Source organism: Lycium barbarum, chromosome 11, assembly GCF_019175385.1.
Source record: "Lycium barbarum isolate Lr01 chromosome 11, ASM1917538v2, whole genome shotgun sequence".
NCBI lineage: Eukaryota > Viridiplantae > Streptophyta > Magnoliopsida > Solanales > Solanaceae > Lycium > Lycium barbarum.
In genome coordinates this window covers 111,311,297-111,338,432 of record NC_083347.1, presented here as the reverse complement: position 1 = coordinate 111,338,432, position 27,136 = coordinate 111,311,297, and the positions used below count along the sequence as shown (strand labels likewise).

At 35.3% G+C, this 27,136-nt stretch overlaps 1 protein-coding gene across 3 annotated transcripts; it reads left to right on the top strand.

Moving 5' to 3' along the window:
- Positions 1 to 848: 848 nt before the first annotated feature.
- LOC132616842 (tubby-like F-box protein 5) lies at positions 849 to 5,590 on the top strand. 3 transcript variants are annotated; one of them, XM_060331569.1, is made up of 5 exons: positions 849 to 1,102; positions 2,344 to 2,714; positions 3,311 to 3,386; positions 4,250 to 4,379; positions 4,640 to 5,590. In XM_060331569.1, the coding sequence occupies exons 2-5, from the start codon at positions 2,358 to 2,360 to the stop codon at positions 5,265 to 5,267; spliced, it is 1,191 nt and encodes a 396-aa protein (XP_060187552.1). In that variant the 5' UTR covers positions 849 to 1,102; positions 2,344 to 2,357; the 3' UTR covers positions 5,268 to 5,590. The 3 variants fall into 3 exon arrangements, with proteins under 3 accessions (XP_060187552.1, XP_060187551.1, XP_060187549.1); XM_060331568.1 differs by having other exon boundaries at positions 850 to 1,105; positions 3,311 to 3,398; XM_060331566.1 differs by having other exon boundaries at positions 851 to 1,102; positions 3,311 to 3,398.
- The last annotated feature ends 21,546 nt before the right edge of the window (positions 5,591 to 27,136 follow it).

Below are 27,136 nucleotides of genomic sequence, written 5' to 3'. Positions count from 1 at the left end.
TTGACAAGGACACTGAATAAATCACACATGCTCCAAGGACTTCAAGAAATTAAAAGGTACACAAGTGGGTATACCAAGAGAAATTTAGGTAGGTAACGAGGAAAATTACCTCAACAAATGCCTAGAGGTGCTTGTAGTAGCTAGGCCGGTCGCCCTATCTAAACCAATCATCATAACGGTCCCTAAGTCCCATTACTGAAAAACTTCGACTTCAAAAGTGTACGTGGACCTTCCACCTCATACGACTCCCATAGGGTTTGAGGTAGTCCCAACCGAGACTTGTGCGATTAAGGTTATTGTACACGACGACATAATTATCCCACTTCTACATTGGTAAAAGTGAATTATATATTTTGAAGATATACAACAATAAAATAACTAAATCACGATTTTATATAAGTATATTATTAGTAAAATATATTAATTTATGAATTGTATACCTCAAAGGTATAACTATACACCATACATATATGCTGAGTATATACATATGTTTTCTTAATTAAATAAAAAATACACCAACAATAACAACATCATATCCAGTATAATCCCACTAGATAGGGTCTGAGGAGAGTAGAGTGTACACAGATCTTACCCTTACCTTTTGATGGATAGGGAAACTGTTTCCGATAGATCATCGGAGAGATGAAAAATCATCAATAATAATAAATAGTAATAATAAGCGGTAATAATAGAAGAAACTTAAATAAAAAATTAAGTATAATTATTTTTGATTGAAATTTCCCAAAATTTAGTGGATTAAATAAAGAGAATATAATAATAATAATAATAGTAAGGGGAGTGCCGACTCCCTAGGGAGGCCCAAAATCTAGCTTAAAAGATGCGTTATCGTGAAATGAAATCCATTTGGTGCAACTTGAAAGAGATTTAAAAAAGAAAAAAAAAAAAAAAGAACAGTTGGTGGGAGGAACTTTCAATACATACACGTCGGAAATATTAATATTTATATTTCTTCAAGTTGGTGGTTCAAACTGGTGGTTGCCGGTTATACATGGCCGGAGCTAGCCGTGTTGATCCAATCTGATTTTACCCAATTTAGCCTTCTCTTATCAAATATTGTCTTATTTTGGCACTAATATATCAGGTTGTCTTATTTAGACCCATTTTTGGTTTCTCTATGATTCTTTTTTGTTTTATAGATTTAGAAGTTTTCATTTCTTAGCACAATTTCTTGAACTGTGCTAGAAATTGTGCAAATATTAATGTTTAACCTTTATTTACTTCCCACCCACCCCCAATTTTTTTTTTCTTGTTTTCCTAATGAATTCTTTTATTCAGATTTGAAAGTTTTCATTTTTCCCTTTTGGTTTTTTTGTTATCTCTTTTCATTTCATGTCAAAGATCTGAGCTTCAATTTTTGTCTTCCTTTTTTCTCTTAATTTTCCTTTCTGAAACGGGTATATTAATTGTTGGTCTATTATTGTTGCTCAATTTTTGTAATTGATTTCTAATAAAGTTTTGGTTTTTTAAAATTATTGAGCTGTTTTAGAAATTATGCAAATATTTATTATTTTTTCTGGAGATGGGTATTTTGGATTTGTGGGTGTATTATTGTTGCTCAAATTTTGAACTGAGAATATTTAATTCCTAATAAAGTTTTCATTTTTATTCTTGAACTGTGCTAGAAAGTGCAAATGTCTATGTTAAGCTTTTTTTTTTTTTCTAAAATTTATTTTAATTTTTAATGCTCATCTAGGGGTAATTACCTGTTCATACTTTCTTGTATATCTTTTTTTTTTTTTTCTTGTTCATCTATATGGAATGATTTGGAAGTGAAATGGTTGCAAAGGATTCATATAGCTGTTCCTGACTTTCTTTTTTGGGATCAAGGTGTATTTGATGATTGATCGAGAAAGGGTAAATTTTGTAGCCTCAGATAGAGGCGGAGCTAGGATTTTGAGTTTATGCGTTCTAGATTCTTAAAAAAGAAAGTTATTGGGTTCTTGATAAATTATTTATGCATATTAAGTGGATTTTTTAATACAAGTACAAGGTCTGCACCAAAGTTATCGGGTTCTGCCCAACCCATAATCAGCATGCTAGGTTCCGCCCCTCAGATCTGCTTGTTTAAAATATTTTATGTAGTCAATAACAATAACTAAAACATAAACAGTGTAATCCAACAAGAGGGGTCTGGGGAGGGTAGAGTATACGCAGACCTTATCCTTGCCTTGGGCCGATTGTATGTAGTCAGAAATGGAAAATTGATGAGAGTTCTTTTTCATGGACGGGAACATGTGATTGTTGAAATATACCAAGGCTCTTCTTATTTTCGTTGTTTTAAATGTTTTTGATTGTTCTAAATTCTTTGCCATCCCATTGTAGGAAAAGTCTTGTTGATGTCGTTCAAGAGTATTGTCCGTGAGCTGAAGGAAATGAAAAATGGGATAGGAGGGAGTTTATCAAGGAGAGGGGAAGTGGAAGGAGGAAGACATTGGAGAAACAGAACTCGGTCACATATAGCTCCTGATGTAGTTCCTTTTGATCCCAATCAACAAGGCCAATGGGCAAATATACCACCAGAATTGCTTTTGGATATTATCCGCAGGGTTGAAGAAAGTGAGACATTGTGGCCTGCTCGGACATCGGTAGTTTCTTGTGCATCTGTTTGCAAGTCATGGAGGGAAGTTACCAAGGAGACTGTCAGGACTCCGGAAGAATGTGGTAGGCTTACCTTCCCCATTTCACTAAAGCAGGTATTCTCCTTAAATCTGATAGATAGATTGTTATTTTATGGCTGAATACATCGGCAACTGGTTGAACTTGTCGGGAAATTTCATTTTTCATTTAGAGATACTCGAACTACGACTTGTTCCTGTTGAGCACCTAAACACATGATAAAGTGTTCCTATTAGACACTTCGGACTCAAGCTTATGCGTGTGTTTTTAAGCGCCGATTACGTAGATAAGTCAATCACTTAAAATATGTGACGTCCTTTATACGATTAGTCTCAATAAGGCGTAAAATTTCAGGTCTGTTCAAGTGAGGCTAATACGTATAATTAAAGGTTGTGACATATTTAAGTGGCTAATTTATCTATATAATAAGCGCTTGACAACGCGAACAAAAGCTTTTTTGAAATTTGAGCCGGTTAGTGTCTAAGAGGAACACTTCATCACGTGTTCTGGTTCTCAATGGGAACATGCCATAGTTCGAGTATCTAAATGAAATTTACTGGCAAATATAGGGGGTTATCGATGTATTCAACCTTATTTTATTCCTTTTGCCAATCACCAAAAAAGAAGAAAAAATTGAGAGTCCATTCTTTTTTCCCTTTCTGCTTTAAATCAGCCGGGTCCCCGTGAATCCCCACTCCACTGCTTTATCAAACGGGACAGAGCTAATTCGGTTTATCGCCTCTACTTTGGTATGACTCCATGTAAGTTGCTTTTTCTTGTTGACCTTGCTCTTTTTCTTCTCGACACTTGAATTGGTTCGTCTAAAATTATTGTGCTCCTTGGAATCAGCTTTAAGATATATGCACATATTTGAATCATGAATGAAGTTCATCTTCTAAATTTATGAGGTTGTTTTTTTTCATCTTTTGACGCTTGAATTATAGAATGGAGATGATTTTCTATGATTGTGTTACCTTAGTATCAACTTCATCATCTACGTTGTGTATTTAGTCGATGAATGAAGTTAAAGTTTCTATAGATTCTTCTTTGACGGAAGATTATACTTAGGTTGATGGAAGACACCCTTCAAGTTATATACACTGGACTACACCAGAATTGCAGAACTTTTTATAGCTTCTTAGGGGTCGTTTGGTTGCTGGTTAGAGTTATGCTGGGGTTAGTTATGCATGTATCAGTAATGCAAGGAGTAGTTATGCAGGATTTAGTTATTCATGTATCAGTTATTCCATTATTCATGTATCAGTTATACCATCTTCCACCCTCCATAAATAAAACATAGATTCCCGTAGCTTATACTCGTACATGTATTATTATTCAGAAAAGAAAAACATGAACCAAACATTGTATTAGCAATGACATGTTTTATGTGGAGAAGAGAAAAAACCAACCAAACATTGCATAACTTGGCTAAATTTTATGTGGAGTTTGTTTTTCCCTGTTTTGTAACCATACAATGTATAAAGTTATGCTAGTCTTAATACATCTATAACTCCTCTCTAAACGGTAACCAAACGACTCCTTTAGTGTCAGCGGTCTAATCTTCTTGGTCACTGAAAAGTACACATCTGATATATATGTTACTTGATGACAGCTGAGGATGATAGCGATAAACTATTGCTGGCTGCAAAAAGGATCAGAAGGGCAACAAGCACAGACTTTGTAATTTCCTTGGTTTCAGATGATTTTTCTCGAGCTAGCAGTACATATGTTGGAAAACTCAGGCAAGTTCCCACGAATTGCATATTATTTCTATAACTAAACCATTACCATCCTTCATAATGCTGAAAAAAGGAAAGCTTCTATTTCCTTCCATTTCCACTACAAAAAAAAAAAAAAAAGGAATTAGCTACGAACTTCGTCGCTAATCTGTCGCTAAATAGGATTAGCGCGGATTTTGCTGTTTAGCTACATAATTTGTCCGTCGCTAATTCCTGTTTTTTTAGGTGTGTTCGTTTTAATAACTTTTGAACAATTTGACCAGATCTAACTTTCTTGGAACCAAGTTCACCATGTATGATAGCCAACCTCCAAGTGATGCAGCTCTTCATCAACATCGTGGTCGCCGACTTAGTCGACGATTCAGTGCGAAGCAAGTTTCTCCCACTGTACCTGCGTGCAATTACAGTATAGCCACCGTTTCCTATGAACTCAATGTTCTCCGTACACGAGGACCGAGGAGAATGCATTGCGCCATGCAGTCCATCCCTTTCTCCTCTATTCAAGAGGGTGGCAGTGCTCCAACACCGACATCATTCCCGCAATCTTTTGATGAGCCAGCTGTCTCGAAAATGAAGGAGCCAGCTTTAACTATCAGTTCTCGCAAGCCACTTGTTCTAAAAAACAAGGCACCTAGGTGGCATGAACAATTGCAGTGCTGGTGCCTAAATTTTAAAGGTCGCGTCACAGTGGCGTCCGTTAAAAACTTTCAACTAGTAGCAGCAGTTGATCCTTCTCAGAATATTCCGGCTGCAGTACAAGAAACAACAATATTGCAATTCGGAAAGATCGGAAAAGATATCTTCACCATGGATTACTGCTACCCGCTTTCTGCCTTCCAAGCTTTTGCAATCTGTTTGAGCAGCTTCGACACAAAACCAGCCTGTGAATGATTTCGTGCCAGATTGTAAATCATGATAATTTTCATTTCGGGTTTTGCTGCATAATGTTACGAATTGATGTTTTCTCTGAGAAGTTCTTAATGCGAGGCAATATTTATCGATGAGAATATCAGTTATGTGCAGTATGTGACTAACAAGTAACTGCTCAGATAGAAGCATCTGTTTTGTAAGTTCTATAATGTAATACTGTTGCTGGAAGGTAAATCTCTTCTTGGTAATTTGGGACATTAAGATCATGAACAGATTTTGATGTAATCCTTGTTTGTAATCTAAATAGGAAATGGCCTAATTTCAAGTCAATCAAATTTCATTTAGTTGTTTGGTAAAGTAGGTTGATCAGGATCTTCTGAATCTTTCTTGGATAAACTCTAGCATTCTAGTATATTAATGTTACTTATAGTGTGCTAAATATTGTATGATGTATCAGCATATAAGGGTGTGGCCTAGTCGTTCTTGAATTATAAATCTCAGATTTAATTTTCAGTGGAGGTAAATAGGCTTAGATTATTTTTTCTATCGATCCAAGCTTTAGTGAATAGAGCTATACGGTATGCGTTGATGAGAGATAGCGGACAAATTGGTCTGAACAGCATTGCTATCAAAACATATTAATTGTATGATGTATCTAATGTATGACATATGTAATACTTGTCGCTATCCTATCTGTCGGTTCTTGTGCTGTTGCTTTGTTGGGATAATGATGGAAACTTTGACGGTGATTTTACATTTTTTTATTGTCCACTGTCCTTGGGTTGAACGACTTAAAGATGGTGTATATTCCTTCATTAACGACTACAACTTTTCCAATATTGTAAATATTATTTAATTATGAATATTTATCTTAGAAAAAATATTAAGATTAGTGACTTTGGGAAGTTACTTTTTCCCTATAAATATAGAAGTTCTTCTTCGTTGTAAATCAATCTCTAACAAGAAAAATAAGATATCTCCTCTCTTCTTTCTTTCTCTACAATATTTTTCTTACTTATTTTATTATTTTATAACACGTTATCAGCACGAGTTTCTAATAATTTATGAGTTGATTTTGAAGATCCCCGGCAGTAAGCAAAAGAATTTGCAATTCCAACAGTATGGTACGTTCTTATCTTGAATTTAGAGTGGTGCCTAATCTGTGATTGCCTCGTTGATATATTAGCCCAAACATAAAAGTGCGGAAGTAATATACTCGGCTCTAGTACGTAAGTTCCCCTATACTTCTTACTTCTTAGTGTATAATTTGTCATGGCTCACTTCAATTTTCTTCAATGTTATCAAGCGTCCCTTTCAATAGAGCTAAAAACTGGATGGGTAGTTAATCCTTACTTAATTAAATGATAATTAATTTGTCAAAAATTGTTTGGAGAAGTGGACCCACCCGAATCTTTAATAAACAAGAAGTGCATAACATAAATTATAAACTGTGTAGATATTTTCGCGTGGTTATCAAATAGTAATTCATGGTTGCTTTTAAGAGATGTAGTTAAATAGTACAGTATTTAATTTGTCGGCTAAACTGTTACACTATAAACATGGGATCTTGTATCAATTTTGTTTGTGTATAAATAGTATATGTTTGCTTACTGAAGTCGCGATGAAAAAAAAAAAAAAACTTACCATGCTTTTTCTATATGATAGAAGAATATGCTACCGTATTATTTTACCATGATACTATATTCAAAGAGATCTTAAAGAAATTATTTTATATTTCCCAATGTCTCGTTAAGAACATATGAATGCTAATGTTTCTTATCATTTTTAATTCAATTACTTTTATGTGATAATTCCTTTACTATGTCGAGTTATTAAAGCTTGAATTTGTGATACACACAAATATGTCTCATTCCTGAAGTTTGCTAACATTTGATAAATGTTACAAATACATATTCATTAGTCGAAATGAATGTGATGATATTTAGTAAAGATTACAAATACATAGTACTCTTGATTGTGAAAATACCACGCATCACCTCCAGAAGAGGTAGAATAATTGAGAAGAAATATTCTGAATATTTTATTCTTTACTCCTGAAATAGTAACCTTTGAAATTTACTCCCGAAGAAGCAAACCGTTACATTTACTCCCGAAGAGGTAAACTTTGAAATTTACTCCCGAAGTAATAAGAATTTGGAATTTACTTATGAAGAGTAAAATACTAAAATTTACTCCCGAAGTAGTAGAATTTTAAAATTTACTCCTGTCATAGTAAAACTTTAAAAATTATTCTTGAAGTAATTAGACTTTGAACTTTACTCTCGAAAAAGTTCAACTTTGAAATTTACTTCTAAAGTAGTAAAATAATGGAATTTTCTCCCCAAAATTTGTTACAACGTTATAATGCATGTAAAGTTTTTTATTATTTTTCTGCAAGCGACGATTTTAGTTATTTAAGGTGGCAAAATAACGAAGGAATGTTTATATTTAATTTGTTGCAATTTTTCTTAAAGTGTTGGGATTTACTACTAAGGAATGGTTCTATGTATTTTGGTGGTGTGAAAGTATTGATATGACTTTTGACAAGCAGAAAAAGGTTTGACAAACATATTGAAGCAGTGTTTTCTTGTGGTTGAGAGAAACAATGAGCTATTGAAAATTATGTATAAAGCGCATCTAAATGACGAAGCTTCATTCCCCGAAGTGAGTGAAGAAATACCACAACACACCTCCTGAAGAGACAAAATAACAAAGGATATAGATGTTATTTTGTGGTATGAAGATCATTGCTGCACGTACCTATCGTACGTCAAATCATCTTGGAACTTTTATTATATATTGTTCCAAGGCAAATGAAAAGGATTTTCTAGAATATTTTCTATTATAACCACATTGATAACATGATTAGTTCTTCTTGATTTCCCTGAAGGAAATAACAAATTCATATATTTTTTTTGACCAAGGATGTAATATTTATGTGGTCACTACTAAGATATCAAATATTCATATGTTAATAGCGAATCTTCCTGAAGGAGATGCTTGAAAAGCTGAAGTTTAGAACATAATGTTTACTTTTCATTATTTATGAATTTATTATCTTTAAATGTAAATTCGTTTACTAATTTCTTATATGACATCGAAAAGATCTAATCAAATTTTCTTTCATGACACCAGCAGTGTCTAAGCAATATTTGATCGTACAAAATTAATTAAGGGCTCCAGAAGAGCTAGTTATTTATGTAGAAGATCATGGCACTAGTAGTGTCCAATATATGTGATTATGGAGAATAAATTAAAGGCTCCTGAAGAGCTTATATAGTATTATGTCATTCGTTGTAGATTGTAATATACAAAGTTCTTATGATTGAAACTCAAGTAGTAAACCCGAAGTTTACTAAAGTAAATGACTATCATATTGAAGCTATAAATGATTGGAGGATTAAATATCTTGAAAATTATAGTGGGTAAGAAATATGTATATGAATGGTTACCCTCTTTATTCTCCAAATTGCACGACACAAATATAAGCATGATAAATCAGATGGTAAACCAGAAGTTTATTGGTGCAAAAAAATAATTCATGTCATAGTAAACCAGAAGTTTACTAAAACATATAGTACATGGTATGGTAAACCTAAAGTTTACTAGTATAAATAATTTTATTAGTCGGCATGATTTGGCCATCCCGATTCAAATATGATGTGAAAATTGAGTATTTGGCATATATTGAAGAACTAGGAGATTCTTCAAGAATTTATTTGTTGCTTGTTCTTATGAAAAGTTGATTATACTGGCAAATGTTGGGATTGAATTCCCCAAATTCTGAAAAAATATAAAAGGTGAATATGGGCCCGTTCACCTGTTATGTGATATCTTAAATAGATGCATCATTGAGATGGTCACATGTGCGTTTATTGTCAACTTACAGTTTGACATTTACAAAATTACTTGCTCAAAATAATTGAGTTAAGAGCATAATTTTCAGATTATGTGATCAAGACAATCCATCTTGATAATGCTTGTTTATATCCAAGCTGGTTTAGCGTTAAATGTCTCGGCTAAATAGTTAAACCATTGCTTATGAGAACAAAGCTTCATATGTTGGTCTGAGATATGATATATTGTATACAACATCACTTGTATGCTTCAGACCAATAAATTATGATAAATTCTCCCCTCACAATTGGTTCAAGGTTAGGAACCACATATGTCCATCTAACAGTTTTTTATGTGTGGTATACGATTAATTAATCTACCATGATGCACAAAGATGGATTTCCCCAAAGAAGATGGGATATATGTTTGTTTTTCTGACATAAGGGGGAGAGAATAAGCAGCTAAGGAATATGTTATGAATTATCATTAGTATGATCCTCATTCAAAGGATAATTCAACTTAAATGCCAGAAGCATTTGCTGACCCAAAATTAATTTCTAATTTCAGCTGCAAAATGCTCCTATTAAATTCATGTCCCTAAAGGACAGAGTCTACAACATGTATGAAGCGTGGTAGACTAATCGGTTACAAACGCAATAATCATTGAAAAGAAAGAGGAGCAAATGATCAATGATCATTATAAGGAGGCAATGTGCTCTTGAAGAGCCTAGGATATAACACTTCATGAAACCTCATGAGAGGTTTAGGTACCTAAAAATAATGGAAGTGATGAGATCTCAATAAGTTATGTCACATTGCGAACCGATACAAATGGTATATCATCGACGATATCTTTGGTACAATATAGAGCAATATTGTAAAAGATTATGAGAATCTAAATTCTACGTCTATTAAAGCATGCTAACGTAGAAATTATTATCAAGTGAAATGACGCATCTTGGTAAGCGTAAAACTTATTGGACCTGTTGTCCAGACACCAAAAGATGTCATATATTTAAAAAGAAATAGATGTTGTCACAGCCTACATGAATTACTTGACAAAATTATATGAAAATTCCTGAAGAATTTTAAATGCCTGAAGCATATACAAGTTGTAGAAATTTGTTCATAATTTTTATATGAATTAAGTTAAGCAAGGTGAACCCGATTTTATCACCTTAATGAATATTTACTGGCTAAGGGTATAAATGACTCTATTTACCCTTACGTCTTTGTGAATCAAAATCTGTCATATTGTTAGTGCAACTTGATGACTTGAGAATTATTGAAACTTTTGAAGAGTTTTAGAAAGAAATAAATTATCTGCTGAAAGAAGTTGAAATGAGAAACTTGCAGAATTTTTTGGTCCTGAAGTGCCATATCTTTATGCAATTGATGCATTTATATATTTTGCTATGACTATGGGGAATTATAGTCATACGATGTTGTTCTACATGACAGTCAAATCATATAAAGATAACATCTGTTTATAAAGCAAGTCAGGAATGCACTTGGAGTGATTTCAACAATATAACTCTATCCAAAGACTGAAGATGCAGCAACATACATAGCCCAACTAAAGAGAGGATTCATAAAAGCATAAGGCATGTTTCACCAAAGTTGTTCTTGACACACAAGCTCTAGAAGAATGGTGATATCAACGTGCAAGGGATTTGTTCGAGCGATAATATGACTGATTAATTCCCGCGTTGTACTCTTTTTCCCTTTCAAGGTTTTTGTCCCACTGGGGTTTTCCTTGTAAGGTTTTAATGAGGCAACCAAATGGCGTATTATTAGAAATGTGTACTCTTTTTCCTTCACTAGAATTTTTCCCACTGAGTTTTTTCTAGTAAGGTTTTAACGAGACACATTATCTACCAAATACACATCCAAGGGGGAGTGTTATAAATATTATTTAATTATGGATGTCTATCATTAGGAGAAACTTTAGGGTTTGTGACTTTGGCACTAAGTTAACTTTCTCCTATAAATAGAGATGTTATCTTCATTGTATAGAATCCCTAACAAGAGAAATATTTCCTCTCTTCTCTCTTTGTCTACAATATTGTTCTTGCTTGCTTTATTATTTTATAACATCCTAGATATTGACGTTTATCCATGCATAGTTTTTCAAATTTCTATTATATATAAGTGTCTTAAGAGGACTAACACAGCATTGAATATTTGTACCAGAAGCTTTATAAATTGTGCATTTTAACATATCAATGAATATTTATACCAAAAGTTATATAAATTGTACATTTTAATCAACTACTTCTTTATCCCACGTGGATATATGTCATAGTACTGGATATTTATTCTCTTCTCATGTATACACGTATGCACTTTAATTTTAATTCTCCGACACATTTATTTCTTCCATGCACTTTTACTTGTTCACTTTTGACTTTTCACGTTCTTGCTGAATATTTATTCTCTTCTAATGTATAGCGTATGCAGTTCAATTTTAATTCTCCTACACAAATTTATTTCCTCCGTACACTTTTACTTGTTCACTTTTGACTTTTCACGTTCTTTAAGAATTAATAAATCCCACGTGGATATATGTCATAGTACTGAATATTTATTCTCTTATCATGTATACACACGTATGCACTTCAATTTTAATTCTCCGACACATATTTATTTCCTCTATGCACTTTTAGTTGTTCACTTTTGACTTTTCGCATTCTTGCTGCAATATTTATCCTCTTCTCATGTATACATATATGCACTTCAATTTTAATTCTCAGACACGTATTTATTTCCTCCCTGCACTTTTACTTGTTCACTTTTGACTTTTCACATTATTTAAGAATTAATAAATGAGTACTCCCTCCATCCCATATTACTTAGCCACATTACTTGACTTTTCACGTTATTTAAGAATTAATAAATGAAGTACTCCCTTCGTCCCATATTACTTCGCCACATTACTATAATTGACTTTTCACGTTCTTTAAGAATTAATAAAAATGAAGTACTCCCTTCGTTCCATATTACTTGGCTTCCTTTGTGCACTTTTACTTGTTCATTTTTTACTTTTCACGTTCTTTTTGAGTATTTATTCTCTTCTCATGTATACATGTATGCACTTCAATTTTAATTCTCCGACACATTTATTTCCTCTGTACACTTTTACTTGTTCACTTTTGACTTTTCATGTTATTTAAGAATTAATAAATGAAGCACTCCCTCCGTCCCATATTACTTGGCCACAATACTTGACTTTTCACATTCTTTAAAAATTAATAAATGATGTACTCCCTTCGTCCCATATTACTTGGCCATATTACTATACTTGATTTTTCACGTTCTTTAAAAATTAATAAAAATGAAGTACTCCCTTTGTCCCATATTACTTGACCACATTACTAAAAATATATGTCTATTTTTTCTATTCTATATTTTTCTTCTTCTTATTTATAAACGCACAAAGTGGACGAACACAACAATAATAAGTTGTACAAAAAGCAACTGAAATTGTACTCTAAGCAGGGACTAACATGTGTACATTTAAGAAGTTGAACATTAATTCTATCTCTTGTGTGTTTACTTTTTAAGTCCCCACAGGTCCGCAGTGTCTTAATTGTCCTTTCATTTCCTTCATTTGAAATGTACTCTCTCTGTCTCAATTTAAGTGTCAACGTTTGACTAGACATGGAGTTTAAGAAATAAAGATAGACTTTCAAATCTTGTGGTTCTAAGTTAAAAATGTGTATAATATAATAAAATATCCGTTGAATCTTGTGATTATAAACTTGACATGTAGGATATTTGAATTTCAACTTACTAAATCTAAAAAGAGGCGGACATAACCAAAATAAGACAATTTTTTCTTTAACAACAAACGCCAAAGTGGACGAACACAACAACAATAAGTTGTACGAAAAGCAACTGAAATTGTACTCTAAGCTAGGACTAACATGTGTACATTTCAGAACTTTAACATTAATTCTACCTCTTGTGTGTTTACTTTTTAAGTCCCCACGTGTCCGTAGTGTCTCAATTGTCCTTTCATTTATTTCATTTGGCATATACTCCCCCTGTCTCAATTTAAGTGTCTACATTTGACTAGACATGGAGTTTAGGAAATAAAGATAAACTTTCAAATCTTGTGGTTCTAAGTTAAAAATGTGTATAATATAATAAAATTTCCTTTGAATCTTGTGATTATAAGCTTGACATGTAGGATATTTGAATTGTCAACTTACTAACTATAAAAACAGGTGGACATAACCAAAATAAGACAAAATTTAACAACAATTGAGAAATTAAAGGGAAATATAAGACGAAAAGAAAAAAATATGGAGACTCACTAAGGAGAATCGCGGTATCCTTTGCAAAATATACAAACCATAAACTAAATTGAGTAACCAAATTAATCATGTTGGGCCCCGTGCATCGCACGGGCATAGTTTGCTAGTATTTGAAAAATGAGATCTTAACATTTTTAGCACCGGCTAAATAGATTTCACCGCCTAATCGTAATAATTCGTGGCAGTTGTTGGTGTATACCAAGTGTATATTAAGTATATAATATACATATACATACTAAGTATACATGGATTATACACTACATAGTGGCTAACATCTGTAAAAATATTAAGACTAGAGTTATTTATAGTTGTAAGGATGTGGTGCAGCGGACTGCTCCTCCCTTAACCAGAGATCTCGGGTTCGAGTCCTGAGTATGGAAAAATCCCTGGTAAGGAGCGCTTCCCCCCGAATGAAGCCCTACGCGGTTGCGAATCGGAATATAATCGGACTCCAATACGGTACTGGACACAGGGTGGAAACCCAAAAAAAGAAAAAAGTAGTCTTTGTTAGGCTGCTATATGCATGTGTAAAATTCCATGAAAAGATGATATCTAATAAGGATATTAAATCTAAGTCTGAACATTAATTAATTAAGATTGTCTTCTAACATTTGGGTATAATTTATATATTTTAAAATTAATAATTTTAGAATTTTAAAATATTATCAAAAAATATTATATTCACGAAATATTATTGGCAAAACTAGTTTTCATGGCGTTGATGAATAAATTATTTCTTTGATGATCACGCTCTAAAAGCTGGTGGTTGTTATGTTCAACAATGATAGTAATTGTAAGGTGGTAGTTAGTGGTGGTTGAGCAATGGTAGCTGGAGGTGATTGCATGGTGGTGCTTAGACAGGGGCGGATGTACCATTTATAGTATGAGGCAGAACCTTTAAGTTTGACTCAAACGCTTTGTTAGTCTCAAAAATTTATATAATACATACAAACTATAAATTTAGAACTGAATAACTTCAAAAGCCTAAAATATAATATTTATAAACTTTAAATCCTGAATTTGTTTTTATTTAAGGTGATAGAATCTAGAAACAATGGTTGGTGGTGGAGTTGATTAGGTGTGATGGTGGGAGGCTCCTGATAAAGGTGATTGATTGTGAGGACTAGTGGTGAAGGTGGAGAAGGGTGGCAATGGGGCGGGGCGGGGCGGGGCGGGGCAGGTGCGGTGTGGGTTCTGTCTCAATCCGCAAAATTTCAACCCGCCCCGCATTGCATTTTCACCCGCATTAACCCGCACCGCACCATACCCGCGTCCCCCCGCCCTGCCCCGCGTAGGTTTTCACTCTTTGTTACGAACATTCAGTAGCATATTCCATAAATAAAACAGAGGTTCTCGATTATACGGTAGACAAATCGAGACCAGGTGATTGGTAGTAAAGGCAGTTGATAGCAGTGGCAGGCGACAATGACAATGGGTGGCAATGATTTATAAATAAAAGTAGCTATAAAATATTTTACATGAATCTTTAAGTGGTCTTAATAATGTCAAGACTTTGTATAAAATCTAAATGATTCATAATTATTAAGAGCTATTAAGTTATTGCGAAAGAGAAATTTTGAATATACTAATATGTAAATTGATCTTGGTAGCTCGGTGCATTAAGCTCTCGGTATGCGTGTAGAGGCAGATTCGGAATTTAAACTCTATGAGTTCAATCTTTTAAGACTTTTAGCTTGAACCCATTGTATTTCGAAAGTTGTGGGTTCATGTCTATTATTTATTGCAATTCTAAAAAAAAAGTTACACATAAATCTATGCTTCACGTTAAAAGTTATGGGTTCAATTGAATCACCACCTAGAATGATACATCCGCCACTGTATGTACGAGGTCAGAAGAAGAGCCAGACCACAAGAATCTATTGGACGCAGCTTTATCATGTATTTCTGCAAAAAACTGTTTTCACATCTCGAACTTATATGATCTGCTGGTCACATGTCAATATATAAATTGATCTTAATTAATTTAAATTCAGACCTCCGTGAAACACAAATAAATATGCCTAACATGGTCGCATGCCAGTCATAAAGTTAACTGAATGCTTACCCACAATTGAGTACACAACGAAAACAAGGATCCAAATTGAGACACGTAGAGTAACTCTACGAATATCGAAATGTTTTACAACTGTCCTAGTACTATAATTAAGAGTTTTCATAGTTCGATTTGAGTCGATTATCCTCTAAAAGATGATCAAATCAACTTAATCGATTTTTTAAATGTTAGAATTAAATCAAATCAATTAAGTCGATTTTTCATTGCTTTGGTTTTTGTCGGTTTTTAGAGTTTTTTCGGTTTTTTGTTGGTTTTTATTTAAATATATAATCATATACGTCAAATCACATATTAAATTGACTATTTTCTAGCATAACACTACCAAATCAATTACTCCTATTTAAGAAAAGAAAGAAATATAAACCTAATCAAGTTATATTTATACTTTCTCCAAAAATTTGTATGCTTCATCTAATAATTTAGCCATTTTCAAGGAACACACAAAAAAAAAGGTTCTTACAATGAATTTGTTTTTGTGCCATAAATCAAAGATCTAGTTATAATATACCAAGATATCTTGATGAATAATTAAAGGACTAAAAAACAAGTTATTTTGAACAAGAAATAGATTCTTAGAATTATCAAAATAAAAGTACCAAATCAAATTAGAAAGTAAATACAAAAATTGGATTACTATAAAGGCAAAAACATAGATTATATATATATATATATATATATATATATATATATATATATATATATATATTTATTGATTGTCGGTTTGGTTCTGTTATTTTTAGCTTAAAATCAAAATCAAATCAGATTTTGTCAGTTTATTAAATGAAAAACCAAAATCAAATCAAACCAAAAAGAGTTCATTTTTTTTGCTTCGGTTTGATTCGATTTTTTATTTGGTTTGATTTTTCGGTTTTCTGTGAACACCTCTACCTATAATAATTGGGATGACGACAAAGTAAAGAGAGGCAAAATAGGAAGTGAAGATTGGTCGTCCGACCTCCACCTCTCTCTCTTTTTGTTTTTGGCTTTATGCATTCGTTTTCGCTCGCTGTCTAGTTTTTCTTATCAGTATTGTTATTATTACACTTCTACTATCTTATTCATTTTACAAATACCAATTATTTTCTTTGCTTCAGTTACCATATTATTTGTTGTTGCTAATGTTTTCTTCTCCTTTACTTTTAGCGTAACTTCTTCTATACTGTTATCCTTTCAGTACTTGATTTTATATATTTTACTTAAGCCGAAAGTCTATCGGAAACACACCTCTCTACCTTCACAAGATAGGGACAAGGCTGCACCATCCTCTTCAGACCCCATTTATGGGATTACACTGAGTATATATTATTATGTTGCTTCCTATCCGAAATTTATTGACCCGAGAATGAAGAAAGAAGTACTTCCTACACAAGTCATCAATTCCATCACTGTTGACACCTAATTTTGACTCGACGTGCTTAAAATTAACGTTTTGGGGGGGGGGGGGGGGGGCCCTGATTCGTTAAAGAGCGCGAAATACATTTTTTACACATTTTTACATTTTTTCGACAATTTATTGATGATTACCCTTATTTTAGGAATTTTATCAATTTATTGTCATTTTTCAAGAATCATTATTTTGCACATGTACAACGTAATACTACCATTTTTGTGCAATTAATAATTTTTTCTTAATTTTATAGCAGTACATTTTTGTATCTTATACATTAATATTTAAATTTTATACTTACATTATTATTCATATATGTATTAGTTAATTATAGTTTACAGTCCGTCAGTGTACAGAAAATCGAAGCAATTAATTTTAAATGCGGAGAAAAAAAATTCGATCAAGTCAAGGTCTCGTCACATTTTAAAAAGTTGACATTTGAGGTGATAGGTTGGGTTCTTGGTCCATTGGTTAATGCATTTTTACACATGGGGGGTGGCATTCTTTTATTTTTTGACAAAAGAGGGTGTTTATTTACATTATAAGAAGTTGAAGAGTTCAATTTTATTTTTCACAATCTTCTACACTCCTTCTACACACTACATACACTAATTTTCAGATTCTTTTTTCCCTTCTTCTCTCCCAAGAAAACCTAAACATTCTCCCTCTCCTCACTTCTCTCTCAACCGTCGCCACCCCCTCCACGCCGGAGCTCCGGTGAACTCCTACCACACCACCACGCCGCCCTTCCCCCATTTTTTCCTTTGCTCTTCCCCGCCACTTCGCTGCCCCACCACTTCGTCTCCATCTTCTCCCTCTCTCTCTCTTTCTCTCCTCTTTTCTCCCTACTGTTATCATGTCACAACCCTCTTCACCCACAGCCGCCGACCACCATCCTCACTACCACGCCGCCCTTCCCTCATTTTTCCCTTTGCTCTTCCCCGTCACTGACCAGCGCCACCACGAGAGAACCAAGAAGGACCACCACAACACCACTATTTTCATATCCTCCACAACCCCCACTGCCCGCTCCGGCGAGCCCACGACACCGGAGCAGTCGACGAACCACCGCACAGGCACCACAGCCCCACTCCCTTTCCCCTTTTCTTTCCACTGCGCTTTTCCCCTCCAACTCCAACTCCGACGAAATCCGCAACCAAACGCCACCACAACTCCGCCAACGAGAAACCAACAACAGCATGACGCCACTGCCTCTTTATTTCGCCCTCCATATCCATTATCCCTTTTTTTTTATTCTTTTATAGATCATGAATGGAGCAGCAGTGGCGGATATGCCGAATCCAAGATCAGACGAGCTCACCGCCACAACCAACGACACCCATCCACTTCTTTCCCTTCTCACAATTTTGACATGTTTGTTCCCAGGTTTTCCGGCGAAATCCATTAATACCGCGAGCTTTTTCTGTCTCTCTTTTCCTAGTTTTTGTGGTTGATGGAAAGTCCCTAGCGTATCGTGATCGTTATTCTGTTTTTTTTTTATGTTGTTTTGCGACTTGATTGATTTTTAGATTATTGTGGTGTTTTCCGGCGAACACTATTGACATTGCTTCACTCTTGAATGTGCTGGATATTTTTACATCTTCCCTTGCTAAGTTTCTTGCTCACTGATTATGGCTCTGTTTCACTATTGAACACTTCCTTTTCTTGATTTTTTGGACTGATTTCAAAATTGGTTTAACCTCTCAGGCTATGGGTTTTGTTTTCCGGTCTGGTTTATCACCCTGCCGACCCCTGTTCATGTTTGCAACTGCTTTGCCACTGTTGTGGCTATTTTGGACTTACTTTCACATTTCATTTACTAAATAATATTAAATTTTGTGCCCGGCAAATATTACTCCGACGGTCGATTGTAATGTGATTGACCTTCGAGACCGTGGAAGACATTGTTACCTTTTTTATCATTTTATTTAAACTCATTTGGGTGAATACTAACCCCAAATGGCCGATAAAGAAATTTCCGTCGATTTCCAAGGCCTCTCATGTACAAAAGACTGGTTTTTTATTTTAAGCTTATTCATTATTTCTTTAATTCATTTGATAGTTGTTTATTCGCTTACTAATACTTTTACTAAGTGTTTATACAGGTACCCGGAGATACATCCCGAAGACGACACTCGGAAGGAACCCGAAGACTTCATCGAATCACTGTTTGTATTTACTTTCCGCATTTTTTATAACTGTACAAAACACAAACTCATAGTATAGTGGAAACTTTATTTTTGGAATGACGGGTTGATATATTTATTTACTTGTCGCCTTGTTTGTTAAACTTAAAATTGTCATTCGCTTTAGGCAAGACTTAGGCCATCAATACTTTCATAACTAGATTAAATTGACTTGGTATAAATACTTTATTAAATAAATTCACACTTTTGACGATTAGACAAAAATACTAGTCCATCCTTTATTTTATATTCTTTATACACTCTTAATACAACTTACATTTTATATTGTTTCGTGTACACTAATACATATTTTAATTAAGTTAAATTCACATTTTGACGCTAGACAAATATAAAGTTGTCCATTTACAAATCTTTTATTCTTTAGAGGCATTACACATTTTTACTCATTTTTTATCCACAATTCCTTATACTTATTTTTTACCAATACTTTTTACAATTATTTTGTTCCTTATTCTTTTGATAGGATTTTCATTGAACAAACACTCTTTTTAACTAAACGGTAGAAACAAGTCAAATAAACTTCACTTTTCTGAATAATTTCGTTATATAAAATCTTTACACCAATGAATATTCGTAAATTATTTTTACATTCTTTATGCACTAATATACCTAGTTATACAATTCTTTATACATTTTAGGTTTGACGTACACTCTTTTACACTTGAAATATGTTCTTTATATGTTTAATATACATACATTCTTTTAATATACATAGACGCACATTACATTGACGCACATTCTTTATATCCTTGATATATTTATTTTTACATAGTCTTACATTTTTTTTTATAATCTTAATATAGTTACACATTCTTTACACTAACATATATATACACTCTTTGTACTAACAGATATACTTTTATACTTACGAGGTACATTCTCTTTATACTCTTTTATATATTCTTTTTTTACTATACATTCTTTATGAATACTTGATATAAATACATTTTATACATTGTATATACTTAGTATATTATCACCTAGTGTAGCTTTTCATGAAGTCATAACATTTTGAAAACAGGTAATAATAATGGTAAACAGATAGATAATCCCCCTCTAGTGTTCAGTTAACTAAGTCTAAGGACTGTCTTCGGGCAGACTCTGAGGGATGCTTAATACCTTCCCCTCGGGGTATATAAAACCCTTATCTAGAATCTTATAGGTTTCGCGGACTAAAAATGGAGTAGACACACAAATACATATAGGTTTCCTATTTTTCCTTAAAAATTAGGTGGCCACTCTAACCGTTTTAAAACCAGTTAGAAGAATCGGGAAGTTGCAAACTATCTTGGACCCGTTCAAAATAGGGCGTAATAGAATGGCGACTCTGCTGGGGAATTACCTAGGTTTTGACCTTAACAGACATAGTTTAAGTGAGCACTTGAGGGATATATGATTATTTATCTGTTTTTATTATTATTACTTGTAATATATATCGTGAACTGCTACAATATCATCTTTGAAAGGACGCGAGCAAAGCCAAACTTGTGTTCCTTATTTGTTTGAAGAAATTACATGTTACTGCTTTCTTTATACTGTCCTCGCACTTTCAATTGAGTCTTTGGCCGTACACATACACACATTGTACACGCGAGTTGTGCTTTGCGCTCCTCCGAACCTTCTTCAAACTACTTAGTTTCAGAGATTGATGGGCTAGTCTTACTACTTGCCATCTCGCAATTGTACGAATATTCTTTATCAGCTTAGGTGAATCTACTCTTAGAATTCTTAGGCCGTTATACGTATAAGTTTGATCACTGCTCTAGCCGGGTTAATTTCATTCTTTATTTGTCACACATTCTTTTTTGCTACATGCTCTTTGTATATTACATATTCTTTATTTGTTTCACATACTGTATTAGATATTCTTTAGTTATACATATATACTAGACATACCTTCTTTCACCTCATCTGCTTTATCGGACAATTTTGGTTGACTTGTGTTGAGTTTGGAACCTTTCCAAACCCTCACACCCATTGTTTGGTCTTTACGACCACCCTCACAGCCATATTATTTTTCATACCCATTTTCAGTCTTTGCTACCATCATTTTGAGTTTACCATTCTTTTTTAATACAAAACAGCCTTGTACATTCTTTCCATCTCTGGAACAGACTTTTCCAGGTCCGAATTCGTGTTCATATCCTCACTTCTTTTCAATACAGCTACCAATTCATAGAAATCATACAAATTACATGCAACATAGTATCTGCCCGAACTACGTCTGACCTGATTCTTGTCCTGACAAGATACGTAGGCAACCCTCAATAAGGGTTCGGTCTCCCCACTGTTTCAAAATAATTCACCACAATAAAAAACTGGGAAAATTATTTTGGAGTAGTTCAAAGACGCTCTCTAAAAAGGCTTCTAAGAGCGTTAATCAACCCTTTGAAATCCAAAACCCAACAGTGCCAATACCAGTCTTACCCCTACCATCACCTGGCTTTGGTCCCAAAATCTGGGATATAAGCTTTTTTTCTACTCCGAAGCATAGCAGGCCATAGAACTTTGGCTTGTCGGTGTTTACTTTTCAACCCCAAGGGTTTAACACATGTAAATCCTCCCCCCTCAACTATACAATAATCGTGCCAACTGACAAGGAGTAATGTCAAAGCTCCACAAATAGTTTGGCACCCAATCATTGCAATCTTACTGATGGGCGCGAAGTATTTTTAGAAACTACGTAAAGGTCGGCATCCCCTCTTATCACCTTGCCAGCGAACACAAATTATTTTTAAAGCTCCACCAACGTTGCCAATGGATGCAGAGTAGTGTCAAAACTCTGCCAACGTATGACTATCTCCTCTATAACAATCTTGTCAATGTACTGGAGTAATGTCAAGGTTCCATCTACAGTTGACATCCTTCTTCTCGGCTGCTTGTTAGAGTATTTTCAATGCTCTGGCTGCGATTGGCTTATTTTTTCTGACCGCCTACCATAATACTGTCCAAGATCTGAGCCTATGATTGGTCTCATCCTGGATAATTTTCAAAGGCCCGTGCCTACGATGGACACACCCTTCTGCCGTCTGTCGGAGTACTTGCAAAAATCCGCCTTCAATCGACAACTCTTCTTATATCTTATCTGCAAGAACTACACACACCTGATTCTCTTCTTTGATGAGATACGTAGGCAGTCCCTTTGGTTTCGGTATTCATTATTAAAAAAAAAAAGTCTGAAAATTATTTGAAAATAATAAAAAAAAATTCTTTGTTCTTACCTCTCTGAACGAACTACGCGCACCTGATTCTCATCAAAGATGAGATACGTAGGCAACCCTTCTTGGGTTAGGTACCCTTTATTCAAAAAATACAAAAAAAGATTTTTTAGATTCATATCTTTGGCTTGGTTATTACCAACACAGTTAGGAATGTGCATAAGAAATAAATAAATAACAATCAACATGATGGAGAAGCCTAACTTCGTGGTAAACCGTTGATTCTTTTGGTACGTCTCATTCACACCTTAAGTGACGCTTGAAAAATTGTCTTGCGTGCTGGTAAGACAAGAACAAAACCAACCTCATTATTTCATGTGCATTGTGTAGTGAGCTTTAGACAACGTTCAATTGCATTGCATTGTGATCTAGAACTTGGCCTAAATGTCTGTTGAGGCGAAATTATGAGTAACACTTGTTATAGGAAAGGATCGTAGGCCTTCTTTGACCCGTTTGAGCCTTTCTGACCTACCAAATAACATTATCCCTAGCATTCCCCCTTCGAGCCTAAAGCCTTTTCTTTGACAACCACATCATAAGCCTATACCATTTCTGAGTGCAGACACGCACTATCCCTCTCTTGGCCCGACCTCCCTGAGCGCACTAGAAACGTGCAACCGCAGATAGAGATCCAACATGAAGCTTCCAAAAAAAAGTGTTCAACAGTCCCAGAAAAACAAAGACGAAGAACGACCTCCAAAGCAAGAAGGAGCCCACGAAAAAAAAATCAGTCATTCAGGATCTCGGACATACAACCCGTTATTCCCTTTTATTTTTTCACACTCCGGCATACAACCCGGAATTAGCATCAAGACTTCGGGCATATAACCGAGGTCAATTCTATTAATCCCCACAGAGTCTCAGACATACATGTCACGACCCAACCCCGTAGGCCATGACTAGTGCCCGAGCTGGACACTCGTATGTACCTGTTAACTATAATCATCCACAACTAGCATAATACAGACTTATTAATACCAAGGCAAGACGTCGTCTCAAAACTGTCGCATTATTTAGACGTATCACCACAACCTGTCTCCTGGGGAGGTACAACTTTCAACAGACATTATAGTACATAAGCCGACAAGGCTTTCATAATATATAAGGGAACATCCCTGCCATAAACGAGCCGACAAGGCTATCATAACACATTACTTCTCAAAACATATATATATATATATATATATATATATATATATATCTACGCAAGCCGACAAGGCTGCCACTACGAATGGGAACGTCCCAAAACATAAGCCATATGTCACGACCCAACCCCGTGGGCCGTGACTGGTGCCCGAGCTGGGCACCCGTACTTACCTGTTTAACAATCAACATAGTCATATCTCATTCTTGTTTAACCTATAACAATTAACACAAATTTTTTTTCCGAAACAGTCGCATATATCATACACATCAGACCAAAGCATAAATACATACAAGCCGTTGAGGCTGTCGGAGCAAACCGCATACGTAACCGGACAACAGCGACCCACGACCCACATATATGTCTACAGGCCTCTAACAGACACAACATAATCATATGACGGGACAGGGCCCCGCCGTACCCCTGAATATACACATACATGTACATGGCAGAAAGGTATGTACCAAAAGATGGGCTCCGGGACAAGGGAGCACTCCGGAATAGCAGAACAGGTAACCTAGACCGCCGGACCTCTTACACGAGCGTCTGTACCTGCGGGCATAAAACGCAGCCCCCGAAGAAAGGGGGTCAGTACGGAATATGTACTGAGTATGTAAGGCATAAAATACGGAAAATAGAAACGTAACCGCAACAACGGTGCAAGAGAGTAAGTGCAATAGTCAGAATACCAAGATGCTTATCTTCCGAACGTACATCATACTAACCGGTGCCATATGTTGAAAAAGTACCAAAAATGAATAAATCATCTAGAATACCGAAATGATTACTTCCCAAACACAAACCTTACGTGCTGGCGTCCTATGTCTCCATATACATATTCATACAACCAATCCATATATATATACATATCATATACTACCGTGGAACGTACGGCCCGATCCATATATACATACCATATTGCCGTGGAACGTACGGCCAGGTCCATAATATAGAATACTCTGCCGAGGAACGTTCGGCCCGATCCATAATATAACATTTACTGCCGTGGAACGTACGGCCCGATCCATAATACCACGTACACTGCCGAGGAACGTTCGACCCGATCCATAAGTAAAATAACGTATTGCTGCGGAACGTGCAGCCCGATCCATACATATTATATACATACCGTCATATCATCTCATATCATATCTTATCATATCATATCATATCTTCAAACGTGCTATCATACTTACAGACTCCTTTTAGAACATTTTCCATGAAGGTTAAGGACATTAAGACTTACCAAATTCTTTTAGAACCACAATTTTCTTACTTATCTCGTTACTTAATCATGAAACGTTTACAAGGTTCGATGAAATGATCGGACATACTATTACCTAAAAAGCGAGACATCGAAGGGTTCAAAGGATACTCCTAACGGATTATCTGTATCTGGATGTTCAACTCAGAATATTCGTATCAGAGTTTCTAGATACTTATTTCAGAGGATATATGCGAATCACAGCAACTAGGAATAGTAACCAAACGTTTTCCTTAATTATTGTATGGAAATGAGTCAACTAGAACAACACAAATAAGTCTCGAGGATTGTGGGCCCACCTCGGGTCAAGTCGAGGTGGCGTACACAAATTGCATACATTAGGCTTTATAAAATCACTTACGAAGATCTTAGCGTCATTCGGTTCAATTTGGGCGAATTATAGATGTTTACACAATTGATTCATCAATATATGCCAAACTTAGTTCAATTCTATTGATTGAAAAAGGGGCAAGTTCAAACTCGGATTTTTAAGAATAGGGTCGCCCTCGAGGCTCGTATCCAAACCTAATAGGTCTAAGACATGCCAAAAGAAGGAAAAGTGAAGCCTTACATACCTTTTCCGCTTCTTACGCTACTCCAAATTCAAATCCCAAACTCTCCAAAATCTACAAATGGTCACAATTACCAAGTATTAATTATAAGCCCTTAGGAATTGAATCTTAAGTTAACATCTTTCTACAGAAATTTGGGCAGCATCTCCCCTGTTTATATGCCTAGCCCGAATTTGTAATTCAGCAGCCAACAACACAACAACAATACCAACATCAATAATATCCTTTTCCATATCAACATATTCCATAAAACAGCCCACACACTGTTTTCCAACTTTTATAAGTAATTAACTCAGTATACAATTATTTAATCGCGCCTTCTTCGTAAATAAACTAGTATTAACACAAATAGGAAGAGATTCATACCTTTCTCCTTATAATATTGTTGTATCTTCCCCTTTTCACCTTAGTTTTATGCCACAACGCACTGCCATACGATTCTGCAGTGAAAACTATACGCTATCCGGACTGAAATTGGGAAATTATACATGGTTTGGGCTAAAATTTGGTGGTGGAAAGTTGGGAAATTTTCTGGGATTTTTGGGGTGTTTTCGTGGGTTTTGGCTGAAAATGAGGGGTCTCCCCCTCTTTATAATTGTTTTGGAAGCTGCCAGAAGCAGCTGGAAAAGTGTTCAGCGCGTTCGCGCTGCCTTCTGGCGCGTTCGCGCTGGTACTGTTTTTCTGCCTGGACCTTCGTTCAGTAAAACGGTCATAACTCTTAATCCCGATATCGTATGAGGGCCCACGACCTATGGTTGGAAAGATAATTCAATTATCTACAACTTTTATTTCTGGGGGTTTTCCCAAATTCCAAATTTATAATGCCGTTGTTGCCCCTAGAAGTCAGATCATCCGAAAATGTTTCCTTAAATTGTCCTTTTGGAGGGCTTATGCCCATTTTTGGCTTATGGGTCCTTCTTATGACTTGCTCAACTTTCCATATGCTACGCGTATGTATCTTCATATGTCCTTTTTTAAAATTCCGACATGTGGGCCCCACTTAGCTTGCAGCCATGAGGGCTTTTCGTCAATTAACATATGAACTAATTTACACCATATGATCTCCAAATGTCATATATATGCTATTATTACCTTCTTATAACACAACCTTCATTCCGAACTTGATTTTCAAATTTTTGTTCAGCGCGTTCGCGCCACGTGGGCGCGCGTTCGCGCTGTATTGGCCCTTTGGCCTTCTGCGCGTTCGCGCCACTTGCTGGCGCGTTCGCGCAGACCATTTTCCTGGCTCGCCCATCCAACTTGTAATGTCCATATCTCCTTACCCCGATGTCCGATTGAGGAGCGGTTTGTTGCGTTAGAAACTAGACTTTCCGAAATTCACTTTAAAATTTTGTTTTACTTCAAAATTATTAATATACTAGAACATATCATTTCTTCCATTTAGACCAAAATTTTTGTATCAGACCTTGCCTAACTTTCTTCCAAAGCCTCGGAAGCTTAACCTCATTGATCCTGGCGTAACTTTACTTTTCATTTGGCCCATACTAAGCCATCTACAGCTTTGGTAACGCAAAATTTTTCGGGGTGTAACACCATATAGACACAACTGAACAACATCGATACACAACCCACACATATGTCTACAGACCTCTAGGAATAACAACAGTATCACGTGACGGGACAGGGCCCCGCCGTACCCCTGAATAGACACATATATACAACAGGAGAATCTGTACCAAAAAGCTAGGCTGCAGGACGAGGGAGCACTCCAAGATAGCTGCATAGAACTCCTAAGCTGGCGGGTTACCAACGTGAGCACCTGTACCTGCGGGCATGAACGCAGCCCCTCGAAGAAAGAGGGTCAGTACGGAATATGTACTGAGCATGTAAAGCATAAATACAATAAA

Coding starts and splice junctions, on each gene's coding strand:
- LOC132616842 (XM_060331568.1), top strand. CDS start 2,358: ATGTCGTTCAAGAGTATTGTCCGTGAGCTGAAGGAAATGAAAAATGGG. Junction 3,399..4,249: donor CTACTTTGGTATGACTCCAT/GTAAGTTGCTTT, acceptor ACTTGATGACAG/CTGAGGATGATAGCGATAAA. Junction 4,380..4,639: donor ACATATGTTGGAAAACTCAG/GCAAGTTCCCAC, acceptor CAATTTGACCAG/ATCTAACTTTCTTGGAACCA.